The sequence below is a fragment of the Martes martes genome (assembly GCF_963455335.1).
Source record: "Martes martes genome assembly, chromosome: 8".
NCBI classification, from domain to species: Eukaryota; Metazoa; Chordata; class Mammalia; order Carnivora; family Mustelidae; genus Martes; species Martes martes.
The window spans coordinates 122,389,405-122,410,096 of record NC_137895.1 but is presented as its reverse complement, the minus strand read 5'-3'; the positions used below and the strand labels follow the sequence as shown (position 1 = coordinate 122,410,096).

The 20,692-nt window shown below is 38.4% G+C and overlaps 1 protein-coding gene across 1 annotated transcript in view; it reads right to left on the bottom strand.

The window, feature by feature from the left end:
• MALRD1 (MAM and LDL receptor class A domain containing 1) overlaps positions 1-20,692 on the bottom strand; it is a gene marked incomplete at its 5' end in the record, with an annotated part of 744,051 nt that overhangs the window by 331,183 nt on the left and 392,176 nt on the right. The window contains 2 exons of the mRNA XM_080810106.1: positions 2,760-2,917; positions 4,722-4,967. Of these exons, the coding sequence (XP_080666232.1) occupies positions 2,760-2,917; positions 4,722-4,967 (404 nt within the window). The remainder of the gene's footprint in view (positions 1-2,759; positions 2,918-4,721; positions 4,968-20,692) is intronic.

Sequence of the window (20,692 nt, the reverse complement as noted above, 5' to 3'; positions counted from 1 at the left end):
GGGTGCTTCCCCCAGTCTGGTTATATAACGGGGAGGGCAGACCATGCCCTCCGTGTGTTAGCTAGAGAGAGGGCACCGAAAATGGCACCCGTGTTCCATTACCAGGAAGTTAGGATGAGTGGCAAAAATGGCATGTACCAGCACTTCCAGCCCTGGATAAAATCCTCACATGTTCCCGCCTCCCTGGCAGTCATTTTAAAATTAGTAAGTGGATCTCCCTTGCTTATGGTCTAGGTACTTTTCAGTCTGTTCCTCTTGTGCTAGATCTCAGTGTGAGGAGGTTTGCAGTGAGCTTTCTTCAAGTGGGGTATATGTTCCTAATAGTTCGATGTTTCTCCTGGTCTTCATCCCCATTTATTTTTAAAATCAGATATTTAGCAGGCTCATCTTTCTGATGCTAGCACTCAAGGTCAGAGTGCCTGACGTGGGGAACAAGCTCTTTACTCCTTGGGGGAGAATTCCAGATTTTGGGGATCCCTCCCATTGTGGGATCACTGCATCTGTGGTAGGGTTCCAGGGAAGATGTGTCTCTGCTTCTCCCGTCCTTCTCAAAGTCTCTTCTGTCTTTTGTTGTGGAAATGCTAGTCATCTAGTTCTCAGGGGTTTTTGTTTGTTTACAGAGGAAAATTGCATATGTAGCTATAAATCTGTGGTATATAAAGGAAGGAGTTGTGTTTAGGGTCTTCCTAAGCTTGAACCACCACCCCTCTTCCCAGACTAGAATTTACTGTTGTGCATGTTACCCATAACAGTCATTCCTTCATAAGGACTATCCCTAAAAGGGATGCCTTGAGCCTGGCCGTGAGCTCAAGGAGGACATCTCTCCTTTCCTGCAGCCCTTTCTCTGAAGAGCTCAGAGGAACATAAAGACTAAAAGTTCAAGGTCTTGCTCTCACGATTTTATGACCCACCTGTTGAAAGAGAATACATATAATTGAACCTTTAGTGAGAAAGAGGAATTTCTGGAGCTGCGAGGGACACTCTGAGAAGGAGTAATCGTGGTGGGCAAAAGTGGTCAAGGAAAGTTTTGTGAAAAGCTGAATTTGCCAGATTGTGTTAGCTTTGGTAGGAGGCAAAAGAGGGAAACACAGAAGGAGACTTTCCTGAGAACAGACAGGGGAGACTGAGCCAGAGGCAACACATGCATAAATTGAGACCATTTCAAAAGCGAGAGGTAGAGAAAGAAAAGGCAGAATCCCTGCCCCTATTGTGTTTGCCATCTGGCTAGGAAGCTTTCAACTTAATGAGCAGGTTAAAACCCAGCATGGTTCCACACAGAGAGCAGCCTAAGAAGTACTTTGTAATGATGATCAAAAATACTTACCATATTAATTACCAAAATAAAATAGTTGCCCTAAAGATGCTGAACGTAAAATCAATATACACGATGAAAGATTTCTCTTTTGCAATAAATGTCACTAAAGGAGGATAAGCATTTTTCCTTTAAGCAAATGTTACCGTGTTTTAAAAAATATGGTAGGAAGACAGTTCCTTAAAAATGCTGTGAAATGCCCACAGAAATCCGTTGGAGGAACCACAGGAGTTCAACCTGACTTCACAGGAAGACTTACCTCACAAGATAGCTTCATTTTACATTTCATAGTAATAAAAAGTTTGTTACTGAGATTTAGGATTAAAGGTGAACATGAGGGAAGCAAATATGAACAGCGAAACCCACAGAGGGGTGCGAAATCCTTCACGTGCGAAATCCTTCACTGTGTCACCAAGCATCGCGCTCAGTGTTGTACGAGCAAAAGACTCTTGTGAGAACTCCCAGCACTACAGTTAAGCTTCTCTATTTAGATATAAGCATAACTCACTGTGGTATTTGCTGCATGTATCTTATCAGCATTTCTGATTATAGAAGAATCCGAAATTATGAAGTTACCTCAGGTTTCGGATAAAACACGGACTATGCAGCTATCACCGTGTCAGACATCGGAGCCCCGTGGCACTCTAGTCGGGCATTCTCCAATGGAGCTAGGCCACTCCAGGCAAGCTCATGTGTGAAAAAACAGCAGTGGCCTCTACAGCATGTTTCTAAAGTCAGCTTTCTCGAAATTCTAACCAGATTCTCTACACGAACACACACACACGCACACTCATCTCCTTTTTCCTGCTGTTTTAACTTGCCAAAGAACAGAGGTATACGAACCAAGTCCTATTAATATTAATATATACTTTGCTATTTTGCTCCCTGAACACTGTCACTTTGTTATACTAAATTAAAGCCCTGACAGAAACATCCAATTAATTCTCACTAAGAAAATGCATTATTGTGTCATAGTTAATAAGCAGTTCAATGTAATCCCACCTTGATCATTCGTCTGACCGGTTCAGTCTGTGGCAAGGTATGCTTAGAACCCAAATGTCTAATATTAGTTCCCTTCGTGATTGCTCATACAGGAGTTAAAAATGGATAGTCACTCTCCCTTAAGATGTACAGATAATCGATTCTCTCTTACTGGGAAGGAAATGCCAAGACGGCAAGGAGAAATCTGAGTCTTCAACTAAATATTATCATAAAAGGACTCTCTGGGATTCAGTCATAACCGCAGAGTCTGATGTTGAGGTCCAAGCTAGTTCCCATGCCCTGCTTATCAACCCCCCCAGAGCATCTGAACCCCAAGTAGAAGTGCCCCATGATGAAAGGAAGCGTCCTCTGGTCAAGTTAGCTGAATTGTGAAAACTCCCTTTGGCCATGGGCTGCCTGTAGGAACCTTCGCTAAGCTGAGAGGCATCAGGGACAAGGATCCTACCTTAATGAGGACCTGAATGGAGCCTGTAGCTTTTGCAGATATGAAATACCAGAAGCTTAGGGTGCAGGCAGCGCTGGATTCTTGCCACACAGCACTCCTGAGGTGTGCTTCTTCGCCCCGAAGGCCCACCGGAGTGGCCTCCAGGTACAAGAAGTGCCCTAGGAAGGAGGACAGCATTCAGATAGGACAGAAACAACAATGAGGGGACCATTTTAGCTTTTCCATCTTAGTTAGGGGTTTTAACTATATTTCATAGGATATGAGCTGCCAAAGGCATTTGCATTTGAAACAGAAAGAAAATCGAATAGCCTTGCTTCTAGCTCACGGACAGAACAATTTTCAACTGTCTGTGCTTTGAGCAAAGTACCTCACAGTATGCAGATTAACTGATGTGACAGGATATGTACGTCACCGAGTCGACAACATAGTTACAGATATCATTTAACTCACTCGCTATACCTTCCAGTTCTTGTAAAACAATACAAAGATATTATCTATGAAAAATAAAGGAATTACAATCTATTTCCAAAAATGCAGTCATTTACTGAGAGCAAAAATAAAATGCTGAGAATCTTAGTATGTTACATGGAAGATACTGAGTTTTATATTTATGTATCCAAATATTTGAAACATTTTTTGCATGTACAGCTGAGTGTCTGCCCAGAGCTCAGCCCTTCCGTTCTCTGGTTGGTCAGTTTGGCTTGGAGGGTTTTGCTGTATCATGGGCCTGAGGAGTTGCTACTCTTAAGATATCTTCTTTCCTATTCTGAAGCTTCCAGGAATTTAGGGTCCTTGCTTTATTCTGCTGATATCCTTTGTCCTTTGACCAAGGAGTCTGAGACTAGACCTCATCTACTCACTGCAAAAATGAGGCATTCTAACACGTCTGACAGGTGTGACTTTACAGTTAATCTGCATGTTACCGTCTACAGCTTCCAAACCTGCTTTCCCTTCACATGTATCCTCTCATTTCTCTCATCCCCGCTTGGGACACAGGGAAAACTGGACTCTCTCCATTTGTGGATGAGAAATTTGAGAATCTGAAAAGCTAAAGGACATGTGAATGATTCAATGAGTGGCAGAATTCAGGGTTATTAATTATAAAGATGGGTCACTGAGGAAAGGTGCCTGACGGCAGCATACATTATCATCTATTTACAATGATCAAAACAACACTAAACTTTGGTTACTCCCTGTTATGTGTTGAATTGTGTCTCCCCGCCCAACCCCACAAAAATGGTCAAGTCCTAATTCCAGTCCCTTTGAAAGTGACCTTATTTGGACCTTTGTGGACGATGAAATTAAAATGAAATTATCAGGGGGCGCCTGGGTGGCTCAGTGGGTTGGGCCACTGCCTTCGGCTCAGGTCATGATCCCAGGGTCCTGGGATCGAGCCCTGCATCAGGCTCTCTGCTCAGCAGGGAGCCTGCTTCCCCCTCTCTCTCTGCCTCCTGCTCTGCCTGCTTGTGATCTCTGTCTGTCAAATAAATATTTTAAAATAAATAAATAAATAAAAAATAAAAATAAAAATAAAAATAAAATGAAATTATCAGGGTAGGCCCTTGTCCGGTAATGAAAAGGGTAAATTTGGACATAGAGACAGCCATGCATAGAGAGAAGACAATATAAAGACATAAGAGAACGCCACCTATAAGCCAAGTCATAGGTGAGACCACCAGGAGCTCGGAGAGAGGCACGGAATAGGCGACTCTCCCTGACAGCCCTCAAAAGGAACCCGTTCTGCTGACACCTTGATTTTGCCCATCTGCGTTCTAGCACTGTGAGAAAATGTCTGTGGTTTACATCTCTGGTACTTTGTGATGGCAGCCCCAGGAGACAAATACACTCGTCAAACATTGGACTCGCCTGCCATGACTCCACACTAGTCTCTCCGGAGCTCTCCAGTAGCTGTCCAGGATACAACAAGATGACAACACTATGACTAAGATGAGGAAAACCTACCGTTTTTGTTTCCAAGTGTGTGGTCCTCTGGAGGTCGTAGGCTCTGATGAGAGCCAACTCCCAAAGCCCAATCAGAGTTTTCAGCCAGGGAGTTTTGCCAGCCACACCAGCCTTTCTCAAAAGTACAGGAGGTACCACATTCATTTTCATCCGTGTCATCTCCACAGTCATCTACAAAATTACAGCTTTGCTCTGGTTTATAACATTTGCCATTCTGACACTCCAGATAGCCACGGGGGCAGGAACCTAGAAAACAGAAAATAAACGAAGATGAGGAAACACTACTAACTCATCACTGAGCTTAGAAGCTAGTAAGAGTGATTTACTTTAACATATAGAAACATGGTGTTCTTAGGAGCATGAGTTAACTGACACCAATCTCTCTCTCCTGATCCTGTCCAGTGCTCTGGCCAACAGATCGCTTACTAGGATTATTCAAAATGAAAAAAAAAAAAAAAATCAAGTATCATCTTATTGATCTAGGAAAGTACCCCAAGTCTCCTCAAATACAGCATTTCCTGAAAGCTAAGTTCAAGAATATAAATTAGATCTGAAAGCCAGTGAGGCTGTCCATTTTTTATCCTGAAACAAAATCTTTAGGATACTAAGAGCTTATGTATTATGGTGTATTTGGAAGCACATTCCATTACCACCCATGCATTTCAGTATTTATCAGAAACCAAATATATATATATATATATATATATATATATATATATATATATATATATATATATAGTACTTCCAAAGAAGCAGGGATATGAATATATAAGTAATATTCAACTTTATAACAGATTTTTCTCCAAAAAGCATATATATCTGTCAATTGCTTAGAATTTTAGAAATAATTTCCCTACAAAGAAATGTCAACAACAAAGTTTTATTTTTTGCTGATTTTTCTTTTCCTCCAGAAAGCTTAAAATAAAGAGCAATGTTTCCGAAGACCTGAGTTTGAACCCTGGTATTGATCCTCCTCAGCTATGAGACTAGCATCATCCTATCCTCGATGAGTTTAGTTTCTCTATCTAAAAAAAGAAAAAAGAATAGTACAACCTACAGAAGTTAAGATAATTAGAGAGACTACTGTTGATATCCCCAGTGCCTAGAACAGAGCTTGGCCATTAGTAGGTGATCAGAAAATACTAGTCAAATACATGAATGAGTGAAATACAGTGTTCTGAAAATGGTAAACCAGTTCAGTGTGTACGCTTAAGATATTATAATTATCCTGCTCCAATATTACAATAGGGTGTAACACCAGGGTAACAATATTTTAGTAGAAGAAGTCATTCAAAGATCCAATTTAGGATTATCCACTCCTCAGTTGCTGTGACTTTACAGTATCAGAAATTTTCTCCCTTTCTGTCTTCCCCATCTGGTATGTACAGAAACCGATAATGCCTCCCTATTCTGTTTCTGTGTGGTAGCTTCAATGGCCTGAGGTTGTCTGGGAGCTGAGGACAGGTGTGGATTGGATCTGGGGGGTGATACAGGGATTAACTAGACGGTGTTCTGGTTGCTGAAAACTGCTGACAAAATCTCATAAAGAAGCTTTCATGTCCTGGATCAGTTCCATATTTTAGAAAATAGATGGCTAAGAGGGAAGAAGTGGGAGGACATGGATGGGATGCCATGTAGAAACCACTGGGGAGAAGACTAGTGTTCTGAAGGCTTCCAGCCATTTTGTGTGCTAAGCTGTTTCTGGACTGTTTGTTCAAAATTGCCTAATTAAATGCCCTTTACACTTGCAAAGCCTTTGAAAATAAGTTTCAACCATGCATTCTGCCTCTAACAAAACTTTCTTGTCCGGGTTAATTGCTAACATTTTCCTTTCTTGCAGCGTGGGATTAAACTATTTTTATTTCTGCCCAGTTCAGTTTTAGCAGATTGGGGGTAAGACAAAAGGGCTTTAATGTTTCATTCACAGAGCTTGACTCAGAATCATAACGTTAAAGCAATTCTGAACTACACAGAAATGAAGAGCATGTCCATTATCCTTCATTTATAGATGAAAAATAAATGATTATAGATGTTAAGCAACTTGATGATTTTTCAAGAGCAGAGATGCAATTTGGACCCAGGTCTAATGTCTTCTGAACTTTTTTTTTTCTTTTTTTTTTTTTTTTAAATCTATTGAAAAAAAGAAGAGCAGTGATCCAGGTCAACTACCACCAGACCAGACCACCAAGAAACAAAAATGGTAGTGTTGACTACCAGATGCATTATTTCTCATGGGACTGTTGAGAACCTGCAAAATTACTAGATCATTTAATTTTACACAAGTTGGCACTTGTATTGATTCTGTCAATTCCAACTTGTTTAGGGAGTAAAAACAAAACTGGTTCTTAAGATGCTTTTCTCCAAAGACAAACCATAAGAGACTCTTAATTCCACAAAACAAACTAAGGGTTGCCAGGGGTCGGAAGGTAGGGAGAGGGTGTTTGGGTTATGGATATTGGGGAAGGTATGAGCTATGGTGAGTGCTGTGAAGTGTGTAAACCTGGCGATTCACAGACCTGTACCCCTAGGGCTAATAACACATTATATGTTAATAAAAAATTAAAAAAAATTTAAAAATTAAATTATATCTCTAAGGAGGTCACTTAGACGGTACCAATAAAAAGAGAAGTGCATTAAAAAAAAAAAAAAGAGCTTTTCTCCAAAGAGACTGCATCAAACTAAAATTTAATTCTTTTAAAACAAACAAGAAAGTAATTTGAACATGTTTCTAAATGGAAACACATCACGGATCCCAATATATTACACAACAGATATAGCCAATGTTTTAGAATAATCATAATTTTTAAAAATTTCTAAAACATATGTAGCTACATAATTCAAAAAAACATAACAATTTAAATATTACATTAGATTATTTTGAACAGAAAGCCCTTCACATTAATAAAAGCAATTTCATTGCTATCATGTGTTCCTACCCATAAAACATTTTGCCAAATATCAAGGAAAATTATTTACCTATTTCTAAATTTATTTAGATAAATTGATAGCGTTATTTACCTATTTCTAAATTATTTCCCATGTCTGTTGTTTCGTCCAAAGAAACCAGCTACTAAGGGAGAGGGTGTATATATTTAAATGATTCTGATATTAAAGCTTTTATGACATTATTATCACTTTGATTTTTAGTAAAAAATATATTATTCAAATTAGACAGAGACCTTCTTGGTGGGCAGTTTATTTTTGCAAAAAGGAACAAATGATGAAAGTGAAAAACCTCCAATGCAAATAAATCTAAGAGACATCTGAAGCTTAACTTATTGGAATGAAAACTGATTCTTTGCCTCCAAATTCTTGCAGGGAACAGCCTTCCTCAACTGTGTTTATGGCAACTCTATAACCCCAGTTACTCGGAGGAAAAACAAATCTTAGAAGGAGCTCAGTGTGGCAGGGTCTAGCTCCACGTTTTGATGTCTGACTGGATTGCTGACAGTGCTTCCTCTGTGTTCCACATCCAGGAACCCAGCACGATAGCCCAGGTACTCCCCTTACTGGCAGGCAGTTCAAACCATGCGTGTCCTTATCTGTGCACAGAAATTCTCACCCCAGTCCCACCATCCACCCACCAGAAAACTCTGAATCAACTTCCTTTCCTTGTTCTCTAAAACTGCTTTTGGACATGCCTTGGAACTACTCTGTTGTCCCCGAAGGCCTCATTATGTGAGTAATGGACATTTTCAACCCTTTGAGTGTACAACCCATATTGTCAGTCTTAACATCCAAAACAAATTTTGGCCGAAGGTGGGCCAATCCTCAGTTCCAAGGTGGGCACATGTGTGTGTGTGTGTGTGTGTGTGTGTGTGTGTATGTGTATAAAACTTTTTATTTCATAACATATATAATTTTTCACTGTTACTATTTTGGTCTAAGAGACTATCATTTTATGTGATTTTATTATAATGCTTTCCTTTCTGATTTCTGTGCCTTACCCTTGACCCCTTATGGTCCATTAAACAAAATAAAACCATGTGGTATTTTAACATAATTGAATGTCACTCCTCTATCTCAAATTCTATTTATATTTAAATATGATTCCCCATTACAAGGAGCCAGATCTCTGAGAAAATAGTCTGTTTGAAACTAAGAACAAAAAACTTCAAGATGAACCTAGATTTTTTTTTTGTACCAGAAAATAATAAAGTGCTCAAAAAATTATAGCATTATGATGAAAGGCTTAAGGAGGCAGCTTTTAGAGAAATTTACTGGCCAAATCAGAGACAACTTGAGTATCAAAATAAGTAATATGAAGACTTTTGCTCCCAGCATATACACAGCAGGAAACAGTAATAAAGCATGAAATTATCCTTTAGCAATAAACAACTAGAAATGTAGGCAAAGTATATACAAGTGTTTTTAGACACTGAACATCAGGAAATACAGGTTTGTGATCCCTTAGAAAATGAAAAAAGGCATACCCTATGATCACCCCTAGATTTCTGTATGGAGGCACTTTCTGGACTATAACTCCAAAAGGGTCAGCCCAGCATTAAATGGGAGTCATACACGGTAGAGGAGATAGTATGGGACAGATGGAATTTTCAAGGCTGAGTGGTGGGGGAAAGAGTGCTATACAGAGAAGGAGATCTAGAGATATGCCTAAGTCTTTGTTTAAATTCTAGTTTTTATATTTGTAGGATAAAAATCCAAAAAGAGAGACTGAGAACAACTTCTAAGAGAATAATAACTAGGAGTTAGATGCTGAAAAATTGCCAGAGTTCACAGAGGGCCACATATCTTTTGAGTTTCCATCAGCCAGAATGTGGAGTCCTTGGTGAATACACAGGGCATTCAGTAGGAACTCCAGAAAGGTACAATTTAGTATGGGCTAAACTAACTCTAGAAGGAAGTAGAATCTAGACCGTGGATTGGATTGGCAATCTATCATCTTAGGACCAAATCTGGCCTACCACCTGTTTAAGTAAATAATGTTTTGCTGGGACTTAGCCATGCCCACTTGTTTACACATTATCTATGGTTACTTTCACACTAAAATGGCAGTTAAGTAGTTGCAATCAAGACCATATGGCCTGCAAAGCTGAACATACTCACTCACTGAACATATTCTTTTAATCTCAACTTGTTTTTACACTAGATTACTTTAAAAACTAAAGTTTCCTGAGTTCAAGAAAAAAAAAATACAGAGGAAAATTTGCAAAGAGGCAAGTGATAAGGAAATACAAACATCCAGTCATAAAATAAATAAGTCACTGGGATGGAAAGTGCCGCATAGGGAATATAATCAGCAATACTGTAATAACTTTATATGGTGACTACAGATATTGTGGTGAGCATTTTGCAACATACATAATGGTTAAATCACTGTTGTCACCCCAAAATAATGTAATATTGTATGTTTAACTATACTTCAAGAAATTAATATCAAAAATTAATTTTTATATTAATCAAGAATTAATATAAAATTTTTTTGATATAATCAAAAATTAATATCAAAAAGTTGCAGACTTCTATCTTAAATCTGTCTTTTAAAAAACTTAAACATAAGCCTCAAAAGGACCAGACAGAACTGTTAGCAACTTCGGCGCCTCTAGAACAAAGTTCAATGCTTTTTAAAGGAATATATCAAGCTTCAACACTTAGCAACAGGAATTCACAATTCCAGCATCAAATTAAAAATTACTAGTATGTGGGCACCTGGGTAGCTCAGTCGGTTAAGCCTCTGCCTTTGGCTCAGGTCACGATCCTGGGGTCCTGGGATCGAGCCCCACGTCAGGCTCATGGGAGTCTGCTTCTCTCTCTCCCTCTGCCTCTCCCCCAGCTTGGGCTCTCTCTCCCTTTCTGTCTCTCTCAAATAAATAAATAAAATCTTAAAAAAAAAAAAAAATTAGGGCTTTGGGTAGATTATTTTGGGGAGGGTCAAAGAAAGTGGAATTTTGATCCAGATTGGGTGCTTTCAGGAAGGAGAAATAATTACATGATTGTCTATCTTAATGATTCTTACCTAACAAAGGGATGACTATAATAGGCTAAAGTTATAATGGGTTAGAAACACTCCTATGAGTCAATATATGGAGATGTCTGGTCCTTTATTTTTTGGCCAAGTTAATGGTCGTGTTTGGCCTGTGTTCAGTCACGATTACAAAGTGATCTTGTTTTTATCTTGATCCATGGTTCCAGAGTGGCTCTGTCAGATGTTGACACTTTGTGAAATTGTTTATGTCCAACAAGAGAACCACCAGCTCAGAGCAACACCAAAGCCTAAATGATATAGTACCAGGCCAGGTCCCAGAGGCCATGGGCTACTTTTCTTTTTCTCACTTTGCAGTTCTATTTATGTGGCAAGAGAGTTCCGAGGAGCAGCCAACCCTTTTAAGGGATATAAGGATAGAAAACAAAACCCTTATGGTTCTTCTTGGGTTTTTTGTAGTAAGTTAAAAAAAAAAAAATGGTAGACCAGCTGCTTTGGGAGACCCTGAAACATTCTGAATGTCCTTCATATTTGCTATTTTTTTAAGCCTCTTGATCTCTCCCCTTAGTAATTTAAAGCAAAGACTTGAAAAGGTGAAGGTGCTGTGGTATCTACTTTACTGTTAGCACAAAAGGAGGTAACATGTGGAAAGAAATTCCATAAAATAGATGACAGTAGCCTGAAGGAATGGACAAAGAAAACAGGTAGAGGAATTGTGGTTTGTGTTAAGAAAGCAAGGAAAACATGGAAAGGAGTCTAGGAGGAACAGAAGTGCCTAAGCTTTGAGAAGAAGTCCCATCACGGTTCCAAAGTGGCTAACTACTGCAGTCTGGCAGAGGCTCTTGTTAAAAAACCAGCAGCGTCTCTCTTTTTAGGCTTCTTGGGCCGTGGGCTCAGCCCTCGACTGAGAACAAAGTGCAAATTGGCTCAAATATTGTTCTGGCAGCTTCCATCTTCTTCATTCCAATCAAATGTTCAAAATGTGTGAAGAACACTTCCTAGAGCCTTGCTCAGCATGACAAAAATTTACACTAAATTGCCACTCATGTTCATTCAAAAAGATATTTCCAGAAAGATTAGTTTATTCCTCAGTTTTTTAATTACCCAGTTTTAATACTTAACCATTAAGAAATACTATGCTAACATAACATGCTAATATTCAAACAGTTCTAATCCTTTGCTGGAAAAGCACTCAAACAAGAAATCCAAAGCTACTTTTTTAAAAATAAATATTCCTTCATGATTCTGACATGGAGGAAACTGCTGACATCTTGGTGGTGAACAAATTGTATACCTTGAGTTTCTAGTGTATCACATTTAAGAAGGTAATGAGCTTGATCATTTAAAATTATCATTTTCTGAAGTTTCAAATTCATCTATCATGAGTAACATGAAGACAGTCCAAGGAATTATTTCTGCTGTCAGGAAATGTAAAATATAGTAATATTTTACTGTTTTCCAGTGTACTTGATAGAGGCTATGAATAGTTAGGGAGAATTGGTTCTAAGATATCACAAATGAAGCCACTACCATGAGACAGAGAGCTAGAGCTAGAAGTATGACCTAGGGATAAATCTCCAGATCAAAATCACTTCAGGAAAATTTTATTTTATACTTTTATGCAGTCAAATTTGTCATTCTTTAATGGTTTTTGACAATGCAATATTAAATAAAATTCTTCCATATTTTTTCTTTTTTTTTAAGATTTTATTTATTTATTTGACAGAGAGATCACAAGCAGGCAGAGCAGCAGGCAGAGAGGTGGAGGGGAAGCAGGCTCCCTGCTGAGCAGGGAGCCTGATGTGGGGCTTAATCCCAGGATCCTGAGATCATGATCTGAGTCGAAGGCAGAGGTGTAACCCACTGAGCTGCCCAGGTGCCCTGCCATATTTTTTCTAGTACTATATGATTGCTGTATAATTTCATTTTTAAAAATATTTAAATATTTTAAACCTTTGAAATTTACTTTGGCATACAGAATAAAAGAATATTCTTAAAGTGAGAAAGAGGAACACACACACACACACATACAGCATACACACATGCTGGTGTGTGTGTGTGTTTTAAGATTTATTTATTCATTTTGGAAGGAGAGAGAGGCTAGCAGGAGGGGCAGAGAGAGATGGGGAGAGAAATTTATTCATATGCTGCACTGAGCACAGAGCCCAATGTGGGGCTCGATCCCAACCCTGAGACCACAACCCAAGCTGAAAACAAGAATTGGAACTTAACAGCCTGTGCCATCCAGATGCCCCCGTGCTGGTGTGTTTAGTGAATGTTTTTGGAAAGAGACATAAGAAATTAGCAGTACCTCTGGTAATAGAAAACAAAGACAGAAGTCAGAAGAAAATATTTTTCTTTAATCCAGCTCATTTTTGATAATACTATGTATATTTAAATAAATGTTTGCTTTATTTAAAAATAACATGCCAGGACACCTACCTAGGATAAAGAAAGGATTCAAGTAGTAGGTCTAGTTGGGGAATCCAAAGTAGCTAACACTCCTCTAATGAGTATTAACCTGGACTGAGGGACAAGAATGTTGACAGTTTTCTGGACATCATGGTTTATGGCAAATGGAAGACTGAACTCTCTCCATTCTAGGTGGCTGTGGACAAAACGCTGAAGTTAAGGAAGAACCAAGTTCCAGTTGGGACAAGTAGATGTATGGAATGAAATGCTCTATGAAATATAGAAAGATCTATACTACTTTTATATAGTGGAGTATGAACTACAAAAGGCAGAATAAATAGGGAAGGAAGGTAGTGGAAAAAGAATTCAAAAGAAATCCCGTAGTCATCATTGATCCCTGCTCCTCCTTCATTTCCTATATTCAACCCACCACTAACACTGTCCCATTTTATTTTCTCAATTTTTCTTGAACCACCCACTTCTCCAGGGACATTTGGGTCTCTCCCTAATGAAACAGCATCCTAACTGATGCTCTGCATCCACATGAGTCCCCCTGAAATTCGTATCGTACACTGTGAACACAGCAATGTTTCTGACGTGCAAACTGGATCACTACGCTGCTTGAATGTCCTTAAATGGCTTCCTACCAGAGTTAAGGTAAAGACCAACAATGTTAACGGACTAATGGACATAGGTTCAACTCAAGGTCTGTGTGCTGTTCACCTTTCCAGCTTCATCTCATGGTCCCTCCTCAACCCTCCACCATAAAAATCTACTAGCCTTCTTGCAGCCCCTCCAACCACAGATATGTTACATATGCTGGGCCACCTGCCTCTAGAAATTGCTCTTTGAAAACCTTGCACATTTCAGCTCAATATCCACTTTCTGCAAAACAATCTTGATTGGTCAAGACCATCCACCATGGTCTTTTACCACACCAGGCAGCTCTTCTTCACAAAACTTTAATAATATTCATTGTACTCGTCTACATGGTTCTGTGCATAATGACTTACTCCCCTGCTAGTCCACACGGCCCATGGGGGAGAGAAACTACCATGTATCCAGAAAATGCTCCCTGAGCATTTTGCCGGGTGAACAAAGAAACGAATGAATGAACAAGTGAAGGAATGAAGAGAACAAGGAGGAGGGGCGCATATCCGTGAGCAAGTGAGAGCCTTCCAGGAAATGGTTTACTGGAAGAGGAGCTGGCATTTTGGTTTCTGGATAAAAATGACAGGGAGAGAGCTGTGTTTGGATTGCTGAACTTTGAGATGCGAAGATTAAACGTATTAGAGAAGGAGAGTCAATCACCTCCGACCTATTTACTGTGATAAAAATGACAAACATTTCTGAGTTTCTTTCTTCAGTTTTAGATAGTAATGGCGGTTAATGAATTTGTTCAAAACATACATTTCTAACACTTTCTGCAAAGATTTCCTTATTATATGGATAGACAGAATTCTACAGTCACAATCCCAACTTAATACTACCTGTGTATAATTTGATCTATAACAAAGCAATTTCCATTTGTAAACCTTGCCAACCTGGTGAAAACAAATTCTATGTAATGAAACTAAGGCAATTATCTAATTCAAAGGGGAAAATAAAAGAAAACAAGTCATCTAAGCTAAATTCTATTAATAGGAAGCAAAACAAACCCATATTAATAGGAAGCAAAACAAACCCAAAGTGTTTGTATGCCTGAACACCACTCCAGTTATGCTTCAAGTTAGCTGGGATAAATTAGGTTTGAATTTGTTTCAATGTACCTATTTTTTTACTTTGTATACATCACTCATAATGAATAGAGTACAAAAGTCTTTTGTAACAGCATTCGTATATGGGCTCTCTTTCCTTAAAACATGCATGTATCATCAAACTAGGGTAAAATTGTTCTCCAGTATTTGTGTGTGTGTGTGTGTGTGTGTGTGCACGTATGTAGGCACACGTGCATGTCTGTATAAACACACATCACGTGTGTGTTGCATAATTCACCTGTTACACATAATTGTGTATATTTTGTGCATGCATGTTGTGAGAGCATTACATCTATGAATTTGCGTATGTATGAAAGGTGTGGGTAAAAATGACTGCAGAGCAATGTACAAGTGGATGATAAAATTAGTCATGATGGTAATGACTAGTTAGTCACCACCTCCCACACGCTGTGCTTTGTGCTGGGTACTTGATGAATATTATCTCTAATTCTCATATGAGAAATGTTAGTTACTTCTATTTTCTTTTTTTTTTTTAAGTTTCTATTTAAATTCCAGTTAGTTAACATATAGTGTAGTATTAGTTTCAGGAGCAGAATTTAGTGATTCATCAGTTGCTTGTAACACAGGGCTTACCACGACAGGTGCCCTCCTTAATGCCCACCACCCATTTAGTGCATCCCCAACACCATGCCTCTGGTAACCAGCAGTTCGTTCTCTCTAGTGAAGAGTCTGTTTCTTGGTTTGTGTGTGTCTCTCTCTTTTTTTCCCCCTTGCTTGTCTGTTTCTTAAATTCCACATATGAGTGAAATCATATGGTATTTGTCTTTCTCTGACTTATTTAACTTAGCAAAATACTCTCTAGCTTCATCCATGTCATTGCAAATGTAAGATTTCATTCTTTTTAACAGCTGAATAATATTCCATTATACATATATGCCACTTCTTTATCTGTTCTTCAGCCGATGGACCTTTGGGCTATTTCCACAATTTTAGTTATCTCTATTTTCAAATGTGGCAATAAAGGATAAGAAAGCTAAAGTGCAATTCCCAAAGTTTTATATCTAATATGTATCTGACTTAAAATTTCCTAACTTTATTAAACTTTATCAAGCATGTGCAAAGTAAAATAATAACATATTAATAATAGCTTATAATTTAATTATCAAGTGTTTACTCCTGCTTGGCCCTGTGGTAGGTGCTTGCAGTGCATTATGTCATATAATTCTCAAAATCACCCTGTGAGAATGGGAGAAGATATTTGCAAACGACATATCAGATAAAGGGCTAGTGTCCAAAATCTATAAAGAACTTAGCAAACTCAACACCCAAAGAACAAATAATCCAATCAAGAAATGGACAGAGGACATGAACAGACATTTCTGCAAAGAAGACATCCAGATGGCCAAAAGACACATGAAAAAGTGCTCCACATCACTCGGCATCAGGGAAATATAAATCAAAACCGCAATGAGATACCACCTCACACCAGTCAAAATGGCTAAAATAACCAGTCAGGAAATGACAGGTGTTGGTGAGGATGCGGAGAAAGGGGAACCCTCCTACACTGTTGGTGGGAATACAAGCTGGTGCAACCACTCTGGAAAACACTGTGGAGATTCCTCAAAAAACTGAAAATAGAGCTACCCTATGACCCAGCAATTGCACTACTGGGTGTTTACCCTAAGGATACAAATGTAGTGATCCGAAGGGGCACGTGCAATTGAATGTTTATAGCACTAATGTCTGCAATAGCCAAACTATGGAAAGAACCTAGATGTCCATCAACAGATGAATGGATAAAGAAGAGGTGGTATATATACACAATGGAATACTATGCAGCCATCAAAAGAAATGAAATCTTGCCATTTGCGACAACATGGATGGAACTAGAGGGTATCATGCTTAGTGAAATAAGTCAGTCGGAGAAAGACAACTATCATATGATCTCCCGGATATGAGGAAGTGGAGATGCAACATGGGGGGTTTGGAGGGTAGGAAAAGAATAATGAAACAAGATGGGATTGGGAGGGAGACAAACCATAAGTGACTCTTAATCTCACAAAACAAACTGAGGGTTGCTGAGGGGTGGGGGGGTGGGGTTATGGACATTGGGGAGGTATGTGCTATGGTGAGTGCTGTGAAGTGTGTAAACCTGGTGATTCACAGACCTGTACCCCTGGAGATAAAAATACATTATATGTTTATAGAAAAATTAAAAAAAATTAAATTAAAAAAAAATCACCCTGTGAGAGTGGTACATTGAACATCTACCATGGCACTGTGCTAGGACTGGACAATTTGTCTCACTTTATCAACCATATAATCTGATTAACCTACTCCAAACCAATATGCTCCAGGGAATGGCTAACAGTCCTAGTCTCACATAACTGTTCGAGCTGTGAATTCACAAACCATGCCCCCGTTTTTGTTGCTGGGCCCACCCATGACTCTTAAAATAATAATGGATGAATATGATTGTTCCACTCCTTCACGTAGTAAGGAGAAGGAACAGAATACCTGAAGTTCCTTGCTTAACACTGAATGGGTAACATCGATTTTGAACATGGGAACTCTGAGAGCACTGCATTCAGGTTTTATGGGGCATCTTCCAACAAAGTGTGAGGACAAACGGATCAAGGAGTCAACATGGTTAGAATGACCCAAAGATTTCATTTGGCCAACTCCAGTCTCGTGTATCAAGGGCAAACCATTTTGTCTCTTAGTTTTAAGCATGATAAGCAGATCTACGTGTCAAATAATGGATAAACACAATTTCAGAGATTACCATAGATACATTTTAGTATTTTAATATTTTATTTCTTTTCAGTAAGAACTGAAGTAGCCAAACATGTAAATTAATTATATCGGCCCTATATAAAGAGGGACTAGTACAATGAATCTGGGTAACATCATCCTGCAGTTAAAATAACTGGGCCATGAGATCACTCTGAAAATACTACAAAACAGAGGCATAAAGAATTACAAAAATCAGTATCTGTAAGATAAAGTCACATTATTTGCTTAGGAGAGACATAGCATTCCCTGAAACTATGCTGTAAAAAAATTTCTCCCATGGATCTTCAATATTGTAAAGTGCTTGTCATAAATAAATAAATAAATAAATAATAACTTAAGGAATTAAACTTTGTAACAAGCTTTTGATAAGACCAAAAGTATCACAAGAGTTTGCACATCATTACTTCACTCATTCCTTTATACAACAGAGAAGTAACAATATTCTCCTTTGCCAGGCACACTGCTCTGGCACAGGGAGTACAGTACTGAAGACGATAGTGTTTGTCCCCATGGTGTTTCGCCTCCAATGAGGAGAAAGATAATGATGGAATACACATACAAGGGAGTGAGAGTAAAGTGTGTGTGGGCGGCCAAGGCAGTAGTCTTTTGCAGGCATCTCCAAGGATTTAACACAGGAGTAAAGAACCTAAATAAAATGTAGAGCATAAAGCCATGCAAGGTAGGTCAAGGGAATCTCAAGTTACGTTTGAGTTAGGGTGGAGGGTCATCACAAAGCCCATATGGCTAGAACCTAGTGAGCATGGTTCTAAATTACAGGAGGAGAGATACAGGGGAACAGCAGGCAGGCTCCATGGCCATTGTGAAGGCTTCGGCTTTACTCTGAGATGAGGAGCTACTGCAGTTTTTCTCCAGAATCATGGGATAATTAATAATATTAAAAATTTCTAAAAAAAAATTCTTTGTCTAATACATGGAACATGGACAATAGAGAAGCATGAATGCGTATGAGGAAACCAATTATGAGTCTATTACAGTAACCCCATATGAGGCAATGCAGTAGGTTCACACTAGCAGTATTAAGAGTATTAAATAGGCAGGGCCTGGAACACAGTGAGCACTTAACAAATGTGAGCTACCATTATTACCGTTAGAGTACAGGCTGGATAGTAAAAAGGGGATGAATTTTGAAAATGTTTTTAAGACAAAGCCCACAGAAATTTCTAAAAGACTGAAGATAAATAATCAGAGTGGGAGAGTTCAAGAATTGCTTTGAAGTTTTGGCATAAAACACTGGGTGAATGACGTAAACTTACTCAAGTGGGAGTTGGGGAGGGGTAGCGGGGAGAAATCTGAGGCAGAATAAAGTTCTATTCTATTATTATTTGCGAAAAAGAGAAATTAGAGTCATGTTGGAAATTATTTTTATAGAATATTAACATGTATTGTATTATATCACTCTCATCTCATTCCCCAGGGAGATGTAGAGACAGGATCCTTTTGTATAAATGAGAAAATTGAATTTGCAGGAAATGTAAATGGCTTCAAAGTCTATAAATCAGCCAAGATATATTATCACAGCTAGTCATGCCTTAGCACATATTGACTGTACTGCCACATTCAGCCATTATCTCTGGAGAAGGATAATGCTGAATTTTCCCTGAAGTTTGTTGATGAGTAACCATAACTAGCTATCTAGCTATCTATCTAACCAATGTATTTCTATACTAGGGACTAGTCATAAATTACAAAAAATAGGTTGAGAAATGAACTGAAGGGTAGAGACAATGCAGCAATTAAGGTAATCAAAGTTACCTTCCTTCTGAGGTTTTTAAAAAAATATAACACTTTTGTAAATAACAAATAACCAGTGTAAAGAAAAACTGTTTTGTTGTTGTTGTTGTTGCTGTTGTTGTCTAGATTTTCTGTTGCATAATCAAGAGCCCAAAAAATTTTAGTGGAGATGTACAAAACCCAGATAGTCTTAGGACTACAAATTTCACCTTTGGTAAGAGAGGCCTTAATTGCAGGAAGCAAAATAGTTAACTAATCACAGCACCAAAAATCACCACATTGAGGACAAGTCACAGAACCGCAGTGATTCAAAGTCTGGGTTTTTTTGTGTGTGTTTGTTTGTTTTTAAAGATTTTAGTTATTTATTTGACAGACAGAGATCACAAGTTGGCAGAGAAGCAGGCAGAGAGACAGGAGGAAGCAGGCTCCCTGCTGAGCAAAGAGCCCGATGCGGGGCTCGATCCCAGAACCCTGGGATGATGACCTGAGCCGAAGGCACAGGCTTTAACCCACTGAGCCACCCAAGTGCCCCTCAAAGTCTGGTTTTAAACAGTTCTTTTAACCTTTCTATATAAAAATGTTTCCATTACTATAACAGTTATTACAAATGACCTCACTTACAAGATTGTTTTGAAATATAAATAAATAATTATAAGATATTTGTGGGGGAAAAAACCAGATCACAATTTAAATAACTATATCAAAACAAATTTAGGTGAACATACGCTTTGCTTAAAAAAAACGAAAACATTCATTAGTAGTCATCACTTTCATTACCATAGCTAAAATTAACTGAACGTCAACTGATACCAGACACCATATAGATATAGTAACTTATATTTATAAATATGCTTATATATAATTTCTAATTCTCACAACATTGAAAAATAATTATTATCTTAATTTTACACTAAAATCAATTAACTTGAGCACATTCACGATGCTGGCATATGGCAGAGCTAGGATTTAGACCCAAATGGAACTAACACTGAAATTGTGCTCTTTTTCATTATAGTCCATTGCCTAAAATCCTAGGCCAAAGAGAAAAACTAAGAAATAACAAGAAGCAAATGGTTACATCTCCCTCCTAAAGGTATTTAAAAATAACACCCATGTATGCAATTACAGTAAAGATTTACTAATCACACAGTTCAATGTATGGTGAGAAAACTGAATGACTTTGTGAATGCAATGCAAGATCTCTGATGCGAAGGGACATGAGGTGACCGGGGTCACAGCAGCTGAATACTGAAAAACCGGATACCAAACTGCCTTAAAAAGAAGAGTAGAATTCATGGAAGAAATACAGAGAATAGAAAATGCCTTTCCAGCAATTGAAAACTGGCATG